We start from the raw sequence: 20,899 nt of genomic DNA, 5'->3' as shown, positions 1-20,899 counted from the left end.
TTGGAAGCAAAGGTTTTGTTAACCTTTTATTATTTTTTTTTTTTTTTAAAAGGAAAAAACAAACAAACAAAAAAAAAACAAAAAAGAAAAAAAATAATAACTAGCAGAGGATGTGCGTTAAGTGCGTTTTTACAGCACCGCTCTGCTCTCGTAGGGGTGAGAAGCCAAATTGTGACGGGACTTTCCTTCTGAGGAGATTTAAAAGAAAACGAAACAAAATAAAGCAACCCCTTAACCCCCCTTGCCCCCCGCGTGGGACTGAGCAGGGGGAGGCCCGGGGGGGGCCGACGCATGGCGGGGGAAGGCCGGACGCCCTCGGCCGCAACCGCTCCAGCAGCATCGCCGGCACCTTCCGCCGCGGCAGCTCCCGGGGCCGACCCTCCGCCGTCCGCCCGTGGCGAATTCGATTTCAAAGATTTTTAACGTGGACTTTTATATTAAAAAAAAACCAAACCAAACCCCAAAACAAACAAACAAACCCCACCAAAAAAAAAAAAAAAAAACCCACAAAAAACACAAAAAAAAATTAAAAAAAAAAAAAAGGAAAAGAGTTCAGAAAAAGGCTTCTCTCCTGGGAAAAAAAAAATGATGCATGTGTGACTGCAGGGGGGTGGCAACCTCTCGACGGGATGATGCTCTTCCAGGAGCCCGCGCGACTGCCGCCCTCCCCGTGCCGGCGAGCGAGGCCACCTCTGCCTTCGACGACCGAAAGCGCCGCCGCCGCGGAGCATCCCCTTGGTGCACACTGGAGACCTGTTTTTATTTCTCTGCTCTCAAACCGTACCTGCCAGTTTAGATCCTTTTTTTGGTTTGTTTTCGGTTTTTTTTTTTCTTTATTATTATTATTATTGTTATTATTATTATTATTATTATTTCCTGGTTTTGTGGATCTAGACCGGAGTGGAAACGCCTCTCGAGGGGCTCTGGCTGCGTCCCCTCCCCGCTCACCCGCCACATTCCCAGGACACCCCTTGCCAAAGAGCCGCCTCGGGGCTCATCCCGGTCCCCTCTGCCACCCCCTCCCCGGGACCCCGCGTCCTCCTCACCCCGTCGCCCCGGGTCCCGCACCAAGAGCTTCGCTTGAAGGTAGCGGTAGGGGGGGGGGGGGGGAAATGTGAGCACAGACCCCTCTTCCCCTTGGGGGACCCCTCTGCACCCCCCACCCTCCAAACCACCCCCCTCCACTCCCGCCCTTCATGCACCTCCTAGCACAGCTCGGCTGCTGCTGGGGGCCTTTCACCCCCAGCGCCCAAAAAACCCTTTCCAGGAGGGTTAAAAAAAAAAATAAAAGAGACCTTGGGGGTGGGGTTTTTTTTGGGCGGGGGGGGGCAGCAAATTTGACTTGACCTTCCCATGGGCCAAACCTTTGTGTCCCAGCGGCGGCGCCGAGCCCTCCGTCAGCCACAGCCCCGCGTGCGGTTGTGCATGGTATTTAATTTTTGGGTTTGTTGTTTTTTTTTGTTTTGGTTGGTTTTGTTTTGGTTGTTTTGTTTCGGTTTTTTTTTTTAATTACTTCCAAGTGGCCATTAACGAAGTTCTCCACGTCTCGCTCCGCCTTTGAGGAAGTTTTCAAGATTCTTGTATTTACTTGTTTTATATGGAAAAATATCAAATGTTCTTTGTATACATTTCTTCTGTACTTTAACGAGGGGAGGGAGATCTTTCCATAGAAACAGTCCTGGTTCTCCAATTTGTAATTAATTTTTCTTTTCTTTTTTGGTTTTCTTTTTTTTTTTTTTTTTTTTAATTATTATTTTTTTATTGTTGTTGTGAAGATGTTGGTGGCTTTCAAGTCAGTGTTTCTTTGGCGATGAAATGACGTTCTTTTAGTCCGAGAGGTTCCCCCCTTGCCCTCCCGCCCCCTAAAAAGACAAAAACCAGGCAAGTAGCAGAGCATGGACCCCTCCTTGTTTTCCCAGTGTCTATTATTGCCTCGTTCAATAAATTGTTACAAATGTGTCTACCCCTGCGGCCCGCTCTCCTCTTTTGGGCTATTTTTGGGGGGGGGGGGGGGGGGGTGTTGGTATATCCTGCCCTCCCTCCCTCCCCAGCGGGTGTTTTGGGGTTTGGTCCCACACCCCCAGCCCTCCCCACGCTGACTCCGCTCAGCCCTGCCGCGACCTTGGGGCTGGAGAGGAGGAACCGCTCAGGGCCAGGATGGTTTTGGGGGCTGAAGTCTTCCTTTGTGCAATTTATCCCGTTCCTATTTTTGGGGTTTTTTTTGGTTTTTTTTCTTTTATTCTTCCACCACCAACCTGGGGCTGGGTGCAAACCACAGGGGTGCTTGAGGATCTCCCCTCCCCGTGCTGCCTCTACCCACCCAGGGGCTGAGCTGGCCTTTGGGTTGAATTCCTCCGTTTTCAGCCGCCGCGGGCACCATCCCCGTGTCACCCACCAAACTGGGGGGGGGGGGGGGTGGTTTTTCGGGGCCGCAAACCCAAGGAGGAGCAGGGAAGCGCAGCGATGGGTTTCAGCAGCTTTATTGGAACACCGGTGCGGGACGGTTGCAGCCCTGGCTGCGGCGCGGTGAATCCTGGGGGGGGGGGGGGGGGGGGGGGGCGCGTTTTGGATCCTGGGGCAAGAAAAAGAGCGGAGGGAGGCTGGAAGGGGGGGACAGAAGGAGGGACAGGAGGAACGTGGCCGCTTTACCGGCGCCCCCGTGGATGCTCGTGGGTATCCTCAGCCGAACTCAACGTCCTCAAACACGAAAGATGCTGCGTCTGCTGGAAGGGTCACCCGGGGAGGGTCCAGGTACCCCTGGGGACCCCAGAATATCCCCCTGGCCAGGCTGGGGTGCCCCAAAGGGGCCCCGGATCCGGCAGCGGGGGTGGGGGGGCAGGCAGCTCAGCCCAGCAGACGCTGCCGCGAGGCTTTAATCTTCGTTAATCGGTCTTTAATAAGCAGGTCGAGGCCTCCCGCTGGGGCGGCTCCCGCTCCCCCCGGGCGCACCAAGAAGCTTCGTTCCGTGGAGAGGCTGGTGGGGCCGGACCCTGCTCTGCTCCCCATAGCCTGGGCGCTATGGGGAGGGTCTCCCCGGGGCAGCAGGGGGTCCCAGAGCGCCCAATTCTGGGTTTGCCGCCTCTACCCACCCGCCCCGGCGCTGCTCTGCCCAGGGCGGGCCCTAAATTGCTGGATTTGGCCCTAAATTGTAGGATTTGAGCCCAAAAGCGCTGGTGGGTGCTCAGGTGGAGCCTGGGCTGCTGCAGACGGGAAGGGCCAGGGTGGGGTGAGGGGGGGGGGGGGCGGGTGTCTCAGGGTGATCCCCAACAGGGTGCAGGTCCCTCGGAGGGTCCTTCGGGGGCAGCAGCTCCCCTTTGAGTGGCTGGTGGGGGTGGAGCTTTTGGGGAGGGGTGGAGCTTCTTGTGTGGGTGGGGTTTATTGGGAGGGGTGGGGCTTGGGGAGGATACACCACCCCTGCTCCCCCCTCAAGGGCAGGGCCCCATTGCTGAGCCAGTTGGGGTGGGGGGTAGGGGGTTAAGGCCAGTATTGAGGGGGTGGATGGACAGACAGCGTGGTAGATGGGCCAATGGCTGGTTGGATGGACGGATGGACGGACAGCTGGATCGATGGATGGACAGACTGGATGGATGGATGGACAGATTGGATGGATGGACGAATGGATGGATGGACAGACGGATGGATGGACGGCCAGATGGATCGATGGATGGACAGACTGGTGGACGGATGGAAGGATGGATGAATGACCAGCTGGACCGCCAGCGGGATGGATGGACAGACAGATGGACTGGTAGATGGAGCAACGGCTGCCTGGACAGACAGACGGATGGATGGACAGCTGTACGGGTAGATGGACAGGCAGATGGGTAGATGGGTGGTTCCACGGCTGGACAGACAGACAAACGGCTGGACAGACAGACAAACAGCTGTGCAGACAATCACTGGGTGCCTGGACTGCTGGATTTTTGCTAGCCGGACGACCAGACGGACGGATGAATGAAGAGTCAGACACACAGACAGCCCGTGCCCCTCAGCAACCCCCCGCCTGCCCCAGGAGGGTGACGGGGACCCCTGTCCGTCCCTCCCCACCCCCCCACCCCAGCGCAGGGAGGATGATTGGAGCGTGCAGCCTAATCCAGCGTGATCCAATCTCCGCGGGCTTACGCCGAAAGCCCCGTAATCGCCCAGCGCTGCCCTACATATCCCAACCGGCCGCCCCGCAGCCCTGGCGGTGACGGGGGGCGGGGGTGTGCACAGCCCCCCCTACCCCCCCACACACCTCAGCCTAGAGCTGCCCCTTCCCACGCTATGCCCTGTCCCCCACCTAAAAGCTGTCACCATCCCTCCTGTACCCTGGGGACAAGCAGGGGGGGCGATGCGTGGCAGCTGCCACAACAAGCTGCTTCACCGGTGCCTCAGTTTCCCCAGAAACTGGGGGTTGGGTCAGGGCCGGATCCAGGGCCAGGGGCTGGATCCAGGGCCAGGGGCTGGATCCAGGGCTGGGGGTAGGAGCCGGCTGCCAAATCCCCACCTCACCCCCCCCTCACCCCCCCCCACCCCCCACCCCCAGCCACCCTGCCCGCATCAGGGGCCTGGATCAGCCCGTAACGCCCGGAGTCACACAGGGACACGCGGCTGCGCTGCGCCAATGACCGGTATCCAGCAGGGCCCTGTCCCCCCCGCCATGGAGACACCCTGGGGTGCCAGACCCCCTCCCCGGGGTGGGGTTCACCATCACCATTCCCCCCCCCACACACACATGCACCCACTGCATTCCCCCCCCAAATCCATACGGGATGGAGCAGGACCCCACGAGCACCCTCCCAGCCTGGCAGCAGCGCCCTGGGCAGGGGGGGATGGCCGGGGGGGGCCTGGCTGCACCCATGGGTGCCGGGGGCCCGTGTCCGCAGCGGTTCCCCAGGGCTGTAGTTGGCAAGTCTAGAACCACCGGATCCTGCTACCGCACCAGTGTGAGTTCTACCATTGCCAAAAGCAGCCCCAGGGCCAGGCACCGCCGGCACCGCCGGCACCGTCTCAGCAGCCAGGCCCCAGTGTGGAGACGGTGGCGCGTGGGGGGCGGAAGGGGCTACGCATCCACGGTGCCAGGAAAACTGCAAAAAAATAGGGAAGAAACAAACAAAATTTCACCCATTTAGCCAGAAAAGCCCATATGCAGCCGCAGCAAAGACCCCCCCATGGGGATTCTCAACCCTGGTGAGATGCCACCACCGTGGTCCAGGAGGGACCGTCCTGCTTGTGATGGCCACCATGGGGACACAGCCTGGCCAAGATGCCTCCATGGGCTGGGACACCACGTTGGGATGGACACCCCCTCGATGGCACCCATGGACGGGGGCTGATGGACACCCCTCCATCACCATTAGCCATCTCGGCGTGGTTTCCACCTTCTCAACCCGATCCCTCACTCCCACACATACCGAAACCACCTCCCCAGCACCGATGCTCGGCCGTTCCCCGACCCCGGCGCTGCTCTCTCCACCTTCTCCCATATTGGCACTACACATAATTGCTCAAAAGCTACAAATAAAAGCAAAAATGTGCTAGTGCCAAAACGGGCCAGGTGACGTCGGCGACGGCCCCGCAGGGCTCGCGGGTCTTTCTCTGCTCTGTTTATGGCCCTATGGTAATTCACTGACCGCGGGGTTGCACAGTGAATTCTACCAGTGCCATACACAGAACAGGAGTAGTGAGCTCGCACCTTCCTTTTTTTTCCCCTTAATTTCCCCCAAAATCCCCTGTAAGGAGGAGCCGGCTGCCCCCAGCCTCGAAACAACGGGAAAAAATGGGAATAAATTATTATCGACCGGCAAAAACATTCTGGAAACCGCCAAGCGAAGGGAGACGCTCGCCCTGACGCCGCCTCTCCGGGGAGGATGGTGAAAATCCAGTCCCCAGCTCGGCGGGTCGAGCACCGGGGATTTTCGGGGATGTGCTGCAGCGAGATGGGGCCGAGGAGATGCCGGGATGCGGCGTTGGAAGCCATTTCCCAGCCGCCGCCTTTGCAGGGTGACCTGAGTGTCTTGGCTCCCGGTCTGCAGGGAGCGGACGCTGCCGGACGGCTGCAAACCTCCCTCCCCACCCCCGGCATGGCTGCAAGCTCCCAAAACGGTCACACACCCCCAGATGGCTGCAAAGCCACCCCTCAAATGTTGCAAATCACTGGATGGTTGCACACACTCCCCCCTCCACCACCTCAAATGCCTGCAAACCATCTAGATGGCTGCAACCCCCCCTAAAAATAGTACAAAACCCCCGAAAGGTTGCAAATCCCATCGATGGCTGTAGACCCTCCAAATGGCTGCAACCCCCCACCTCCCCGAAAGGTTGCACCGTTCTGGATGTCTGCCATCCCCCTGGATGGTTGCAAAGACCTCCCAAAAGCTTGCAAACCCTCTTGATGGTTGCAGCCCCTCGAAATCGTTGCAAACACCCCCAGAAGGTTGCAGACCCCCTCAGAAGGTTGCAGACCCCCTAGAAGACTGCAGAACCCCTAGAAGGTTGCAGACCCACTGGACGGCTGCAGACCAGCCCCCTCGCTCCGACTCCAAAAGGTTGCAACCTCCTCTGCATGGTTGCAAAGCATCCAGATGGCTGCAAACCCACCCTCCCCCCCCCCAAAAAAAACCTCACAAACCCCTTGGGTGGTTGCAAAGCCCACACACACCCACCCCCCCCCGCCACCGGGTGGCTACGAACCCCCCGGCTGGCGGCGACACCATCCCCAGCGGCCATGGTGGCGGCGGAGGAGGAGGAGGAAGGCACAAAGTCTCCTTTGTGTCGGCAAAGCCAAGGCCCCAACGAGCCGAGCAGCCCCGGGATGAGCTCGGGGTGCCCTGGATCCGGCGGCGGGACATGACCCCCCCACACACACCTTGAAGACGCAGCCACCGACCCCTCGCACCCCCCCGTCCGGCCTCGAATTTGGGGCTGAAGACGGAGCAGCGGCGCTCGGCTGGGCCATCCCCACGATTTGGGGAGCGCTGCGCATGGAGGGGATAACGCCGGCGGGGACAGGCGTGTCCCCCGCCACCTGCACCCCCTCCGCCTTTCGGGCTCCATCAGCAAAGCCCTCGCCCCACAGCGAAGCCCCCCGAAAGCCTGGAGGAGCCCCCCGAAAGCCCCGCGGCGCTCAGCCAAGCAACCCAAAAGGAAGGGGAAAACCCACCCCCCTCCCGCCCCGAGGTCGCGGCACCGTCCTCACCTGGGGGGGACATCACCCTGGCACCACGGCGGCTTGGGGACACTGGTCCCTGGGGTGGGGAGGGGGCGCCCCACAGGCGAGGCCGAGCCCGCCGCCATCCTTGGCGTGACTTTGAAAGCGACGGCTTCGCCTAATCCCCGCCGTCTTGGCCGGCCCGCTTGGCCCCGGCACCGCGCCAGGCAGGATCCGGCCATTCCCTGCGCCCCCCCCCCCCCCCAACCCCCAAAGCCTGCGGGGTGCCGCATCCCACCCAGCTTGGGGGTTGGCAGCTTTGGGGGTGTCCGTGTCTCCCCCCTCCCCGACTTATCCCCATCCCTCTGCCTCCGCCCAAGGCCACTGCGGCAGCCCAGGGCCCGGCCGGCCCCGGTGCTGAGCCTGCCCCTCTGCGGAGCCGCCGCACCCCGGCTCATGACGTTGGGAGCTGCCGCATTGCGGATGCTGCCCCCCCCACCCTCCCCCCCCCCCCACGGGGCTCCCCCGCACCCCCCCCCCCCCCCGGCCCCGCTCCTGGCAACCCCCTCCAAGGGCTCCGGCGGGCTCTGCCGCAAGGCCCGAGACCTTCGGCACGGGGATGTGGGGGTCGCCTGGTCGCCGAGCCCCGTTTTGGGGCCCAGCGGGGCAAAACCCCACCCCCGACCCCAAAAGGCCACCGGCATCACCTGGGGATGCTCGTGGCACCAGCGGCACCAAGATGGTGCTCGGCCGCTGTCTCTGCCACGCCAGGGGACGGGGACCGTGGTGGCTCAGGGCCGTGGCCACTGCCGATGCCTTTCCCACCATGGGGTGTGGTGGGGGGGTGGGCGCTCGACACCCCAATTCGTGGGGCCGCAGGTCCCCCCGCCGTGGGCATCGCCAGCGGGCGGCGGAGGAGAGCCTGGGTGGGGACGGGGATGGGAAGGGGATGGGAAAGGGATGGGAATGGGGACAGGGATAAGTGGAGATGGTGATGGGATGGGGACAAGGAGAGGAAGAAGATGGAGACAGAGATGGGGATGGGAGCAAGGACAAGGAGAAGGGGACAGAGACAGGGATGGGGACAGAGATGGGGTGGAGATGGGGATGGGGGACAGGGATGGAGATGGGAATGGGGATGGAGACTGGGAAGGGGATGGGGACAGAGACAGCAATGGGGATGGGGACGGGAATGCAGTCAGGGACAGAGATGAGGATGAGGATGGGGCTTGGGATAGGGACAGGGATGGAGACAGAGACGAGGACGGGATCAGGGACAGCGACGGAGCTGCCGTCTGCAGCCGAGAGCCCCGTTTCGGGGCTAAACCCGGCAGATTTGTGCCACAGCCCCGGAGACACTCGCCATGGCCCTGTCGGCTGCCCCAGCGCCTGGGGGAGCCCCTCCCCCCTCGCCCCACAGCATCCCCCAGCCCGCGGTAGGACCCCACCCTGTCCCCTCCGACTGACATTTCGGTGTCCCCAAGCAGAACTGGGGAAACGCCTGACCCCCCCCCAGCCCTCCGGGGGCTCCCTCTACCCTCCGCAGCACCGGCAGTGGACAGGAGGGGGCTTACCCCGGCGGGTGGGGGGCATGGACACCCCCCTCCCAAGCGGCACACCCCCCCATGGTGGGGTGTCCCCCTCGGCCGGGCTTTCGTTACGGGCACTATTTGGTGACACCGGAGCCGCCATCGGGGCTGCAAAGCGGCGACACATCGCAGCGGGGGGTGAGGTGGCTGTGGGGTTCACCCCTGAACCCCAAAATACTCCCCCCAGGCCGAGGGGCGCCTGCGGGCGCTGGGGCCGGACCCCCCATTTCGTTGTCACCCGCTACGCCCCAGTGAGACGCGATCGCTGCGACTCTCCCCGCCCGCCCCCCCCCCCTCGACGGCAGAGGTTTGGGGGGACCCCGGGAAGGATAGGGGGCCTGGGGGGGGGGGTGTGAAGGGGAGGATGAAGTGGGGAGGGGGGCTCAGCACGAGTTGGGGGACACACACACGTCGAGGAAAAGAAGGGAGAGGAGGGACACGCCGCCCCGGGGCCGAATCCTGCGGGGGGCAGAGCGGGGGGGGGGGGGGGGAATCGGAGGGAAGGGGGTGGCCAAAGCAGCGGAGGGGGTGTCCCTGAGCCCCGGGGGGGGGCCCTAACCGAACTCGACCCCCCCTCCTTACCCCCCGTCCCGGGGCCGAGGCGGCCGCACTTACCTCTGCTCCGGGCGCTGCCTCGGCTCCGGGCGGCCAAAGCGGGACCCGACGGGGGCGGGGGGGGGGGGGGGAAACGACGGACACGGGACCCCCCCCCAAACACCACACCACACACCCCCCCCCCCAAAACCCCCGGGGGTGACGGGGGGGTGTCCCCACCGCCGCCCGCCGCCCCGGCTCTCGCCCAAGTGGCGGGGAGCGGCGGCGGCGGCGGCCTTAGCCCGGCCGGGGGGACCCCCCCTGCGGCTCCCAATTGGCCCAGGTGCCCCGGAAGGTGGAGCCGGGCCCGGGAAAGAGGGAGGGGGGGGTTGAGGGGGGTGGGGGGGGGGGGCCGGGCTCACCTTGGGCCACCCCCGCCCCACACACACATAGAGACACACACACACACCCCGTACCCCCCAACCCCCGCGGCTCCCCCCCCTCCAAACTCCCTTCCCGTTTGCCATTGGGGGGGGGCTGGTGGTGGGACCCTCCAGCGTCCCCTTAAAGAGGGAGGGGGGGCTCTAAGACAAGCTGAGAGGACACACACACACACACCCCCCACACCCCTCCCCACACGCACAAACCGCCCCCCCCCCCCCCCCCCCCCCCGCTCCCTCCCGCCATCCTTCCCTTCCCTTAATGGGGTGGGGAGGCGGCGCCCGCCCATCCCCGCGGCCTCCGGGCGGGCGGCTCCGCTGCCGGGCGGGCAAAGGCCGGGAGAAAGGCTGAAACCCCCCCCCCCATTCCAAACCGGCCGTTCTTTCTCCTTCATGGGGGGGGATTTTTATAAGCCGGGTCCGACCCGCCCCGGGGCCGCCGTCGGGGCCGTTCACCGGCTGTCGGACACCGGACACCGGGAGGCGGCAGCGCGATCGCGCACCTGAACCGCCCCGTCGCCGCCGATCCGGTTTCCCGCTCCCTAAACAGCCCCCCCCCCCCCCCCCCCCCCCGCTCCCTCCCCGGGGCTTGGAGGAGGGGGGGGGACACACACGGAAAACGATCCTGATCATCCCCCCCCCGCGAACCGCAACCCGAGAGGCGGCTCCGCGCCCGCAGCTGCCGCCGCCCGCCCCGAGGGGACGGGGATGGGCGACGGGGATGGAACGGAGGGGGGGGGGTGGGGGTGGGGGGTAGGGGGGGAGCACGACCCCGCTGTAGGTTGAGGGGGTGAAGGGGTGGGGGTGGAGGGGGTCATGGCTCCCCGGTTGTCCCCCGAGGTGATGGAGGGGGTCCCCCATCGCAGCCCGCCCCAGCCCTGGAGCCACGGGGATGGCCCGTAGCGGTGCAGCCGCCCCCCCCCCCCCTCCCCCTCCGCTCCCCAAAATCACATCCAACCCCCACCCCCAAATTAAAAAATATCCCCCCCATTTAAACATACCCCCCCCCGCCCCAAATCACACACAAACAACACCCTCACAGACCCAAATCGTATATAGAAACATATATATGTATATGGGGGGGGGGGGGGGGGGGTGTCACTGCAGCCCCACACACACACCCCCTGCCCCAAAAGTGCTGTGCTGTACTGGGCTCCAGTGCAGCAAACCAGCCCGACCAGTTTGGGGCCAGGCTGCCCGTTGGGACCAGGATCGGGTTGCCGCAGGCTGCCGGGATGGAGGGTGGGAGAAGCCGGTTGGTGCCTCCCGGATTTTTTTTTTTTTTTGGGGGGGGGGGGTGTCAAACCCTCTGGGAAGAGGCGTTTTGGGCCTGTGAAGCGTGTAGGGGGGGGGATGTCGGTGGGGAGCAGCCCCCCAAGAGAGATGGGAGGAAACGGGGAGGGACAAGGGGAGGAGGAGAGGGCTGGTATGGGAGCGAGGGTGCTGGATTTTGGGGTGACAATCCAGGATGGGGCTGAGCTCGGCCCTGGGGATGGATTTGGGATGCTGGTGGCACCCTGGGGTGGTGCGGGAGAAAGGAGGGACCCTGGGTAATTCCCCCGGGATGGTTCCCAAACCCTGAGGTGGTCCCCAAGTGGGGACAAACTCTGGATGCTGTTCAAGGGCCCAGGGTGGTCCTCAAGCAGGGAGGCACCCCAGACGGTTCCGAAGACCTGGGATGGTCCCCAAAAGCCTGGGATAGTCCCCAAGAACCCCAAGAACCCAGGGTGGTCCTCAAGCAGGGAGGCACACCAGATGGTTCCAAAGACCTGGGATGGTCCCCAAGAGCCTGAGGTAGTCCTCAAGCATGGAGGCACCCTGGACGGTTCCCAAGAGACCGGGATGGCTCACCCCTGAGCCTCTGGGATGGTCCCTAAGAAGGGAGGTACCTTGTATGGTTCCCCAGAGCCCAGTATCACCCTTGAGATCCTGATCTGGTCTTAGCAGGGAGGCACCTTGGACAGTCTCCAGGTGCAAGGCTTGTCCTCAAGAGCCCAGGATGGTCCTAGAGACTCCAGGATGGTTCCTGAGCCTCTGAGATGGTCCCCAAGAAGGGAAGAACCCCAGGTAGTCCCCAAGAACCTGGGATGGTCCCTGAAACCCTGGGGTGGTCCCCAAGCAGGGAGGCACCTCGGATGGTCCCCATGCCCAGGGATGGTCCCTGAGACCCCAGGACGGTCCCCAAGCCAGGAGGCACCTTGATGGCCTGCATGGTGCCAACCCAAGCGCAGCATGAGGCCTCTTGGCGCCGGGCTCATGCCTCTCCCCAGCACCATCAATATTTTGGCTCCACGAAGGTACGGCCGAAATTTCATCGAGGCCTCAGCCCGTGTAAACCGAGCGGAGCAAATGGCCTCGTTTAAAAATTTACATCGTCTTCTTTTGTTCCTCAACCGAATATTTAATGCGGATGGACCTGGAAGAGCCCCTGGAAAGGTGGAGGGGGGGGGGGGGGGGGCGGTGTCGGGCAAAGTCTCCCTGCCAGCGCTGAGAGGCGGCGGCGCTCGGTGCGGGGGGCTCGGCCGGGGCTGGGTTTCTTTCCACGGCTCCTCGCTGGGCTCAGATGGGGATGGAAATGATAATGCAATATTGATGTGGAGGGATGAGGGAGCGAAACCGAAGTACATTAGCCGAGGAGCCCTCCCCGGCATGTTTTATGGCCCCGGTGAGGCTGGCGCTGGCAAAGCCCACCCCCCCCCCCGCCCCGAGATTCCAGCTTAAAAATGGGGTTGAAGCCCAGGGATGGGGAGATGGTCAGCAATGCTCATCCCGCTGGGGGTCACCCCGAGGTGGGATGCGCAGGGATGAGCATCCCGCCTTGGTGGGTCAAACCACCCCCAGCTTTGTGGGGGATCTTGGTCTGGGGTGGGCGAGGGGTGAAGCGGCTGGGTTTGGCATCACCGTGGTCAGCTGGGGAGAGGAAAGCTTGGGGAGAAGGAAAGGAGTTTGGGAAAAAAGAGCTAAAAATTGGGAAGGAGGGAAGCAAGGAAGAAGAATCCCTGGCTGCAAACGGGTCAGCACCACCGGTTATGGGGAAAACGGAGACATCTCTCAGCAAACGTGCGCCGAGCTGTGAACCTTCGCTGCAGGACCACTCCTGGTCACCTGGGGCGTGGCAGGGGTGCCGGGGTCCTTTTTGGGCAGGTCCCACTTGGCAGCACGGCCACAGCTCCAGCCCCACCATGCTCATGCTCCAGCACATGTGTTAACCGTGCCCCGGCCTGATGCATTGGCCCGGCACGCACAGCGCCAGCCTGAGCCGGCATTCGGGGCCCACATGAAGCAAAGAGGGAGCGAGACCCTTCCCCAAACCGGCCTCTGTCCCTCCTGCCCTCCCTGAGGGGTGCAGGTGGTTCAAGGGGGGGGGGCCCAGCCCCGCTGCGGGGGGTCAGGCACAGCCATCTCCCGCCGGAGCATCATGCATTAATAATGGCCACCGATCCGCCGGCGCTGACGGCATTTCTTCCAGCCGGGAGGAACAATTCGGGCCGTAACCGGAGCCGGCGCGAGGCAGGCAGAGCAGGCTCAGGTGTCCCCCGTGGCCCTCGGGGTCACCGCAAGTGGCCCGTCTCGGTGCCCACTTAGGGCTCGGAGCTGCACGTCGTGTGTGTGTGTGTGTGTCCCCCCTGCCCAGAGTTGGTGGCCTGGGCCAAGCTGCAGCGCTGGCATCCCTTGGGGTCGCATCCGGATGGGTGCGCAGCACCCCTCAGCCTGGCCTGTCCCCAAGGTCCTTTGGGTCCTTGAGGGGGACAAGGAGAAGTTCCCATGATAGAAGATCCCAGCACCCGGCACAAGGACAAAGCTGGGAGGGGAGGGAACGCCCTGCTCACCCCACAAGCAGCCCTGGCACCGGAGCCCTCAGCCCCTGCCAGCGCTGGCTTGTCCCCTTCTGTCACAGGGGATGTGTGGCCATGGGGATGGCACCCAGAGCCCCACAGGGATGGCACCCCAGGCCCTGTGGTGATGGCAACCAGAGTCCCTTGAGGCTAGCACCCATGGCTCCATGGGGATGGCACCCAGAGCCCCAAAGGGATGGCACCCAGAGCCCCACAGGGATGGCACCCAAAGCTCTGTGGGGATGGCAACCAGAGCACCACAGGGATGGCACCCAAAGGTTTGTGGGGATGGCAACCAGAACCCCACAGGGATAGCACCCAGACCTCCATGGAGATGGCACCCAAGGCCCTGTGATGAAGGTACCCAAAGCTACTTGGGCGCAGCACTCAGATCCCCAAGGGGAAGGTACTCAGAGCTCCATGGGGATGTCACCCAGAGCCCTGTGGGGATGGCACTCAAGGCCTTGTGGTGATGGCACCCGAAGCACCGTGGGGATGGAACCCAGAGTCCCACAGGGAAGGCCCCCAGTGCCCCTTGAGGATGGCACCCAAAGCTCCTTGGGCATGGCACCCAAAGCACTATGGGGATAGCACCCAAAGTTCTGTGAGGATGGCACCCAGAACACCATGGGGTTGGTACCCAAAGTTCTGTGAGGATGGCACCCAGAACAGCATGGGGTTGGTACCCAAAACTCTGTGAGGATGGCACCCAGACCCCACAGGGATAGCACCCAAAGCTCTGTGAGGATGGCACCCAGAACATCATGGGGTTGGTACCCAAAACTCTGTGAGGATGGCACCCAAAGCACCACGTGGATGGCACCCAGGAGCCCCATGGGGATGGCACCCAAAGCTCTGTGAGGATGGCACCCAGAGCCCCATGGGGTTGGCACCCAAAGCTCTGTGAGGATGGCACCCAGAGCCCCATGGCATTGGCAGCCAAAGCACCACGGGGATAGCACCCAGAGCCTCACGGGGATGGCACCCAAAGCTCTGCAAGGATGGCACCCAGAGCCCGGGGGGGTCCCTGGGCTCAGGGCTTTGCCCTTTGATGCCCTTCGCCATCGACACAGACGGGGCAGAGCAGGGTGAGGCCTCTGGGTGCTCCCGGGAGCACCGAGCAGCACCCACCGCCAGCTATGGGTCCCTGTCCCCCCACGTCACGCCAGCACCGAGCCCCTCGAGCAGCACCCATGTCCCGGGGCGCCGTGGGAGCTCAGGCCAGGCCAAGCCGAGCCCAAAACCCCGAGGGAGCATCCTGGGACAGCGGGTGGGCACTTGGCACCCTGGGGACAGCGGGGACAGAGCAGCGATGGAGCCACAGCCATGGGACAGGGAGGGCACCCAGCAGCCGGACCAGCTCTGTGCTGTTACTGGGCAGAGTGGGAGGCTACTGGTGTGGCACGGGGGCCACCTGCTGGGCGGAGGGGACAGTGCCACCCCCGGCTGGCCCTAAAAGCCCCCCCTAAATGGGGGGGGGGGGGGGCACACAGGGGGGGGCGGGTATAGGGCTGTCCCCTCTCCCCTGCTGCGTCCCCAGGGGAAGGGGCAGAGCCGGGAGGGCTGGTGGCCCCAGGAGGTGGCACTGGGACGGTGCGTGTGTCGTGTGTGTGTGTGTGTGTGTGTCCCCAGCATCACCCGGGGGTGCTGAGGGCTGCCAGGCTGGGTGCTGGCAGCAGGTGGCACTAGGTGGCACTGGCACGACATGGACCGGCCGCCCAGTTCCCGAGCTGGGTCCTGGGGGGGGGGGGTGTGGTGGTGGGGGGGGGTGACAAAGAGCCCCGGCTGGAGCAAGGGGAGGGGGTGGGAAGGAGGAGGATGGAGAGGTCGGGTCTTGCTCAGCTCCAGCAGCTTTGGGACAGCAGCTGCAGCAAGAGTGAGGACAAGCCACACTCTTGTCACCGTCCCCGGCCCACCCGCAGCCCCAAAAAGCCAGCTGGGAGGTTCCTTCACCTGCTCCCACTCCCCGTCACAGCCCCTGTGCACGTCACCCCAATCCCCAAGGTCGCATCCAGCCAAAAAAAAAAAAAAAGGACGCGCCACGACGCAGAAAACAGCCACCTCTGTCACAACTACCAGCCCAGGCCCCCAAAAGGCTCCCACGACGGCCGTGGCATTTCGGGCAGAGTTACCTGTAACGACTTGTCCTGCTGCGAGAAGAGACCTTGAAAGAAACCCACCCGAGGAAGGGAAGGATGGATGCCCTGCAGCTGCACCGAACGCTCATTTCCAGCGCAAGACCCCAAAACTCAGCTTCGGTGCCCCGGCTGTGGTCAACCCGGCGCAGAAGGAGGAGCCGGGTACCCCAAGCACGATCATCGGCGCGGTGGGTGCGTGCAAAAACCTCTGCTTCCACCTCCAGCAGATTCTCTCCAGGCAGAAGGTGCGCCGGGGCAGCTTTGACCGGGAGCAGACGGGCCACGGGGGAAGTCGTGGTAGGACGCAGAGCCAACGCCGCAAGGTCCGGGGTCTTCCCTGCAAGACCAAGCTCTCAGCGATCAAGCACCAGCCAAGCTTCAAGGTATATACATATTTTATTTTAAAAAAAGTTTACAGTTCTTTAATTATACACAACTATCGGAGAGGTTATACTCTTAGAGAAGAGGCATTTTGTCAGGGTGGCAGATGTGCCCACTACATCAACAAATGCAAGGGGGGGGGAATAAAAAGAGGAGAAAAAAGAAAAAAAAAAATAAAATAAAGAGCCGAAACAAAGGGCAAAACACCCCTGATCTCTTCAAGTATCACACAATAGGTACCAAACACAGGCAGTAAAATCATGGCCATTTCTCATGCTGCAAACACCCCTGCGAAAGTGCCAGCAGAACTTGGACGAGAGGGAAAAAAATAAAAAGCAGCGAAAAAAAAATAAGAGAAAATTGTCAAACACCTCCCGGCCTTCCCGATGGTCTGCGAGGAGGGTCCCTGCCGATGGATGACGCCCGCCAGGCGGGGATGGGAAGGGGGAGCCCCATCCCTCCGGCACGTGTGGAGGGATGTAAAGAAGAGAGAGATGGGTTGGGGTTCAACCACGGACACGGGGGAGGCAGGAGGACAAGCCCGTGCCACCCCGGGCTGATGGCAAAGCTCCGCTCCAGCCTGTCGCCACGCCAGCGTCCTTCTGGGTCCACCAAACCGACCCGTGGGTCGGGAAAAATTCGGCACGGAGGGTCAGGGCCCGGCCCCGAGTGCCGCGGCCACTCGGCTTCTCACGCCACGGAGACCAACCTCCGCGGCAGGAGGAGAGGCGGCGGGAAGAGAAGCCCAAAGGAGGTTTCCAGAACAGCGCCAAGGGGTTGGGGCAAGTTTTGGCAGAGCGGGAACCCACCACGGGCTGGCTGAGAAATTCCCCTCACCCCGCCAGAGCACAAGGTGCCACCACCGCTGTTTTCCGAAGAAGGAAAACCAACAAAAAGCCTGAAGACGACCAAAAAAAAAAAAAAACCAACCCAAAAAAGAGCTATCTTGCTTCAGTATGGCTCCACCTTTTCTTCCAGACAACGTAGGCGCAGTTTTATTTACAAACTGTTTGGGGAGGAAGTTTCTTTTGGGAGGGAGATTTGGAAAAACAACAACAAAACGGTGAAAAAGGATGGGGGGGGGGGTGGGGGAAGAAGGAGAGGGGTGCAAGGGGGCCAGGAGCAGGCGGCCCCGACCCACCGAGCCCGCCTCATCCCCCCCGAAGCATCTGCCATCCAGGACAGACAGGTTTTGTTTTTTTTTTTTTTTGAGGAGCAGCATTTTGGCAGCCGGGTTTTCCACCGCCGCTGCCGGGCACGGGGCGACCCTCCACGCCGGGGCGGGGGGGTTTGCCACAGCTCGGGAGCGCGGGGAAGAGCCGGGGACAGGCGATTTGGGAGCCACCACCACCACCTCATGCCTGGGGCAGGAGTTGGCCCTGGCAAACTGCAGCTTTACTGGTATTGTTTTTTTGGGGGGGGGGGGGTGGGGGGGATCCCCGTGTAGCAGAACACGCGTTTCACAAAAGGAGGGGGGAAGCGTGCGAGCGGTTTGGTGCACGAAATCCACGTTAGGGGAAGAAAAACCTGCAAAGGAAGGGGGATGAGGTAATTAGAACACTATTTTTATACAATATTGAAAAAATACAAATTTTTATTGTGATTTTCTTTTTTTTTTTTTTTTGGCTTTTTCTTCTTTTTTTTTCTTTTTTTTTTTTTTTTTTCTTCTTTTTAAATCTTTTAAACTGATATCACCACCCAGCACTTAACTCTACTCCTAAGTAGCACCTACAGTAAAGGTTATAGCACAAGCAAACTGCTAGGTCAGCAGGTAAGCAAGTTAAACAGTGCCAGCAAAACGTGGCCCCTCCCTCCCCAAAGTAATGAGAAAAAACAGCGTGCTAGATAAGAGTTAAGTACACCATTACATGTTAAATAGTTAATATTACCCTTCCGACAAGCCACAAATGCTAGATAGAGAACTTCAGCACAGTCACTAGCCACAGCCCTAACATCACTGCTTTAAAATAAAAAGGGGAAAAGGAGAGGAAAAACCTTTGCTTCATGCCCGTCATTGACAGAAAGGAAATTCTTTGTGTGTTTTTATGAAGGAAAACCATGCTAAAGCAAAAGGGTACTTCACGAGTTGTGTTTGTTGTTTTGTTTCCAAAAGAAAAGAGGAAAAACCAAAACCAAACCAACCAAACCAACACGAACTGATTGTGCTTTATGAATTAGAAACGGGATTGTAACCTCCCAACCCCCCGCGCCTCAAAAACTCGGTGGCTTTTCTAAAGGAAAAAAAAAAAAAAAAAGAAACCAAACCAACCAACCCCTTTTGGGAACGTGACAAAGGTACCAGTCTGACATTCAAAACTCCGCTTGAGGGGTGCTCAGGGTGGGTGGGTTTTTCCCCCCATGGGCTGTCCTGTAGGTCGCGCCACAAATTAAAAGCATCTCGCCCAAAGCCCTCCGAAAACCCCAAAAGAACACGGCAGGAAAGATCCAGCTGTAAAAATCCATCGTTGTTCGACTCTCCAACGCCCAGCTAGCCCAGCTGGAGCACACCAGCATCCCAGGCAGACGCTGACCACGTGCGATCTCACCGCGTTCAAACCGACCAACGCAAACCTCAGCTTGCGGAAAGACACCCGGAGAAAGCAAACCTTTCGCCTCAGAAGCATCCTCCAAAGGAAACGGAAACAACCCAAAGCAGATGCACTTGCTTCCTCGATCGGTGCTTTTAGGCTTTTTTTTGGTTTAACTCATCTCAAATTTTTCCAGATCATACTCTTTGTTAATTTTTTTTACGGCATTTTATTCCTGTTGCGCACACACAAGTAGATGGCTGCCAAGCTGGTGCAGAAGGGGGAAGGGAAGAAAAAAAAAAAAAAAAGGAAAAAAAAAAATAAAGGAAAATAAAATCGGTGCCGATGGGTTCGTGGCCTACAGCCAACGGGCCAACCTTCGTGGATCTGAAGCTCTCAGCAAGGCTAATCCATCTGGTCAGAGGACCCTCTTTGGAGATGGAGCGTGTTTGCGAGGTGTTTAACCATACTTGAAGCAAGAGAGAGGAGAGGGGGAAATAAAAAAAAAAAAAAAGGCAAACTCGATGCCATTAAAGGGCAACAGTTTCCAAACTATGACAAAGGGAGAGTTTGACTTCAGATGTGCTCCAGCTAAATCAAAGCACTGTTCAGAGAGCATCGTTCGTGGGGGTTTTGTTGGGGGGGGTTTTGTGTTGAGGTTGTTTTTTTTTTTTTCTTTTTCCTCCTGAAAAGGGAACAGCTCGGAATCCAGACCAAGGAAGTGAATAAACATCCAGATGAAGGCTCTCAAAAGTCCCAAAAGCGAAGAGACCAGTGGTTGTCAGTCCCCACAGTTCAGAAGGGCAGGCAGGAGTCCACGTATAAAAACGGACTTAAAATCCAAGTCAAAATTTTTAAGCTTCAATGCTCTGAATAGCTCCATGCATTTGTATTGTTTGTTTTCATCTTTTTTTTTTTCTTTTTTTTTTTTTTCTTTTGTTTTAAATGTGACTCCACATAAAATACGATCAGCAAGGTTGACCTGAAGGAGCACCTTTTATTCCACTGTCTGCTCTACACGGTTAGTCTATCATCCCCCAAATTTCACGCTTTGAGAAAAAAAAACCACGCTGTTCCACGTCAGCATCCAAGGTGGCGTCTTTGGAAACATCGCTAAGAAAGCAAACCTCTTTTTTTTTTTTTTTCTTTTTTCTTTTCTGCTAACTCCCTACCTACCAGGGCAGCTGGTTTAGCTGACAGAGTTCAGTAGCACACAAGTTCACTTGGCCAAACGGAATCTGAATGCATGCATTCGGGCTGCATATTGCTACCAAAATGGAATGTGGGAATATGCTATGCACCTCGGGTTCGAGAAATGACCAAGAAAATCAAGATCTAAAGGGTGATATATATATATATATCAATGCTATTATTCATAAAAACCTTGTTTAGTAATAAAAAAAATTGCTTTGTTTAAATATGAATATTATAGTCTGCTTCTCATGGTTAGGAAATTAGAGTCTCTCTGAAAAGCAGGTTGCCTCTTCTACTACAACTCCATATCCTGAGCCTCATCTTCCGAGAAGTCGGACATGGAGCTCTCAGACGAGCTGTCCCCGGTGCCTTCTTCCTGTTCTTTTAGTGCTTCTTCTGTTGCATATTTCTGAATGTATTCTGCATGTGACAGAAAAGAAAAGGCATGTAAGCAGCACATATTCAACAGTCAGAGGACGAGAGAACTGTGACACAGGGGTGGTCGGGTCACATCGCGTGCGGGAAGTCCTCCCGGTTACCGTACTACCAAAGGCAGCATCGTCCAACAGCACATGGAAACAGCTGAGGGAGACCCTAAAGCCCTGCCAGACCCTCTCCAACAAGTACAATCCCGCAGGTCCCACGTCAGCTCGTAGCTGGAAACAACCCAAGCCCTCCCCAGTCTGGTGTATCTCACTTAACGGGGCAGGACCTGCTGCCCAAGTAGGAGCTACCGTGGTGACCTCGAGAACAAGCCTAAAAGCCATTGAGATGTCACCATTCCACAGCCTGAGGCGGGAAGATCTGAGAGTTTAAACCGACAGCACAGAGCAACCACCCCTGAAGCCAAGCTGAGAGCCAGACTAAACTTCCAGGCTAAACTCTGCGTTAAGCACAGGGTGAAGAAGGATGGCGAGAGAAAGCAGAGCAGGAGACTGGCTGCTGCAGGAAGAGCTGCACTGTTGTTTTTGAAATTTATTCAAATAAAAAGCAAAAGCTCCCTCCTCCAGCCCTAAAACAAACACGGGTCTGCCCCAGGCTCTGTTTTTCAAAGCGCAGCTCTTGCAACCTGCTCCAGGGCAGGCAGCAGCCACAGGATTAGCCGAGAAAAACCCGCAGGGAGCCGG

At 59.7% G+C, this 20,899-nt stretch overlaps 1 protein-coding gene across 2 annotated transcripts in view; it reads right to left on the bottom strand.

Annotated features, from left to right (window-relative positions):
• Positions 1–18,716: 18,716 nt before the first annotated feature.
• The window catches only part of UBE2H (ubiquitin conjugating enzyme E2 H), a 51,841-nt gene continuing 49,658 nt past the window's right edge, over positions 18,717–20,899 (bottom strand). For both annotated transcript variants that reach the window (XM_086481175.1, XM_086481179.1), the window contains one exon: positions 18,717–20,192. In XM_086481175.1, the coding sequence (XP_086337301.1) occupies positions 20,068–20,192 (125 nt within the window). In that variant the 3' untranslated portion in view covers positions 18,717–20,067. The remainder of the gene's footprint in view (positions 20,193–20,899) is intronic.

Source organism: Leptosomus discolor, chromosome 1 (genome assembly GCF_034619465.1).
Source record: "Leptosomus discolor isolate bLepDis1 chromosome 1, bLepDis1.hap2, whole genome shotgun sequence".
Classification (NCBI taxonomy): Eukaryota; Metazoa; Chordata; class Aves; order Leptosomiformes; family Leptosomidae; genus Leptosomus; species Leptosomus discolor.
This window is presented reverse-complemented; position numbering and strand designations above follow the sequence as displayed.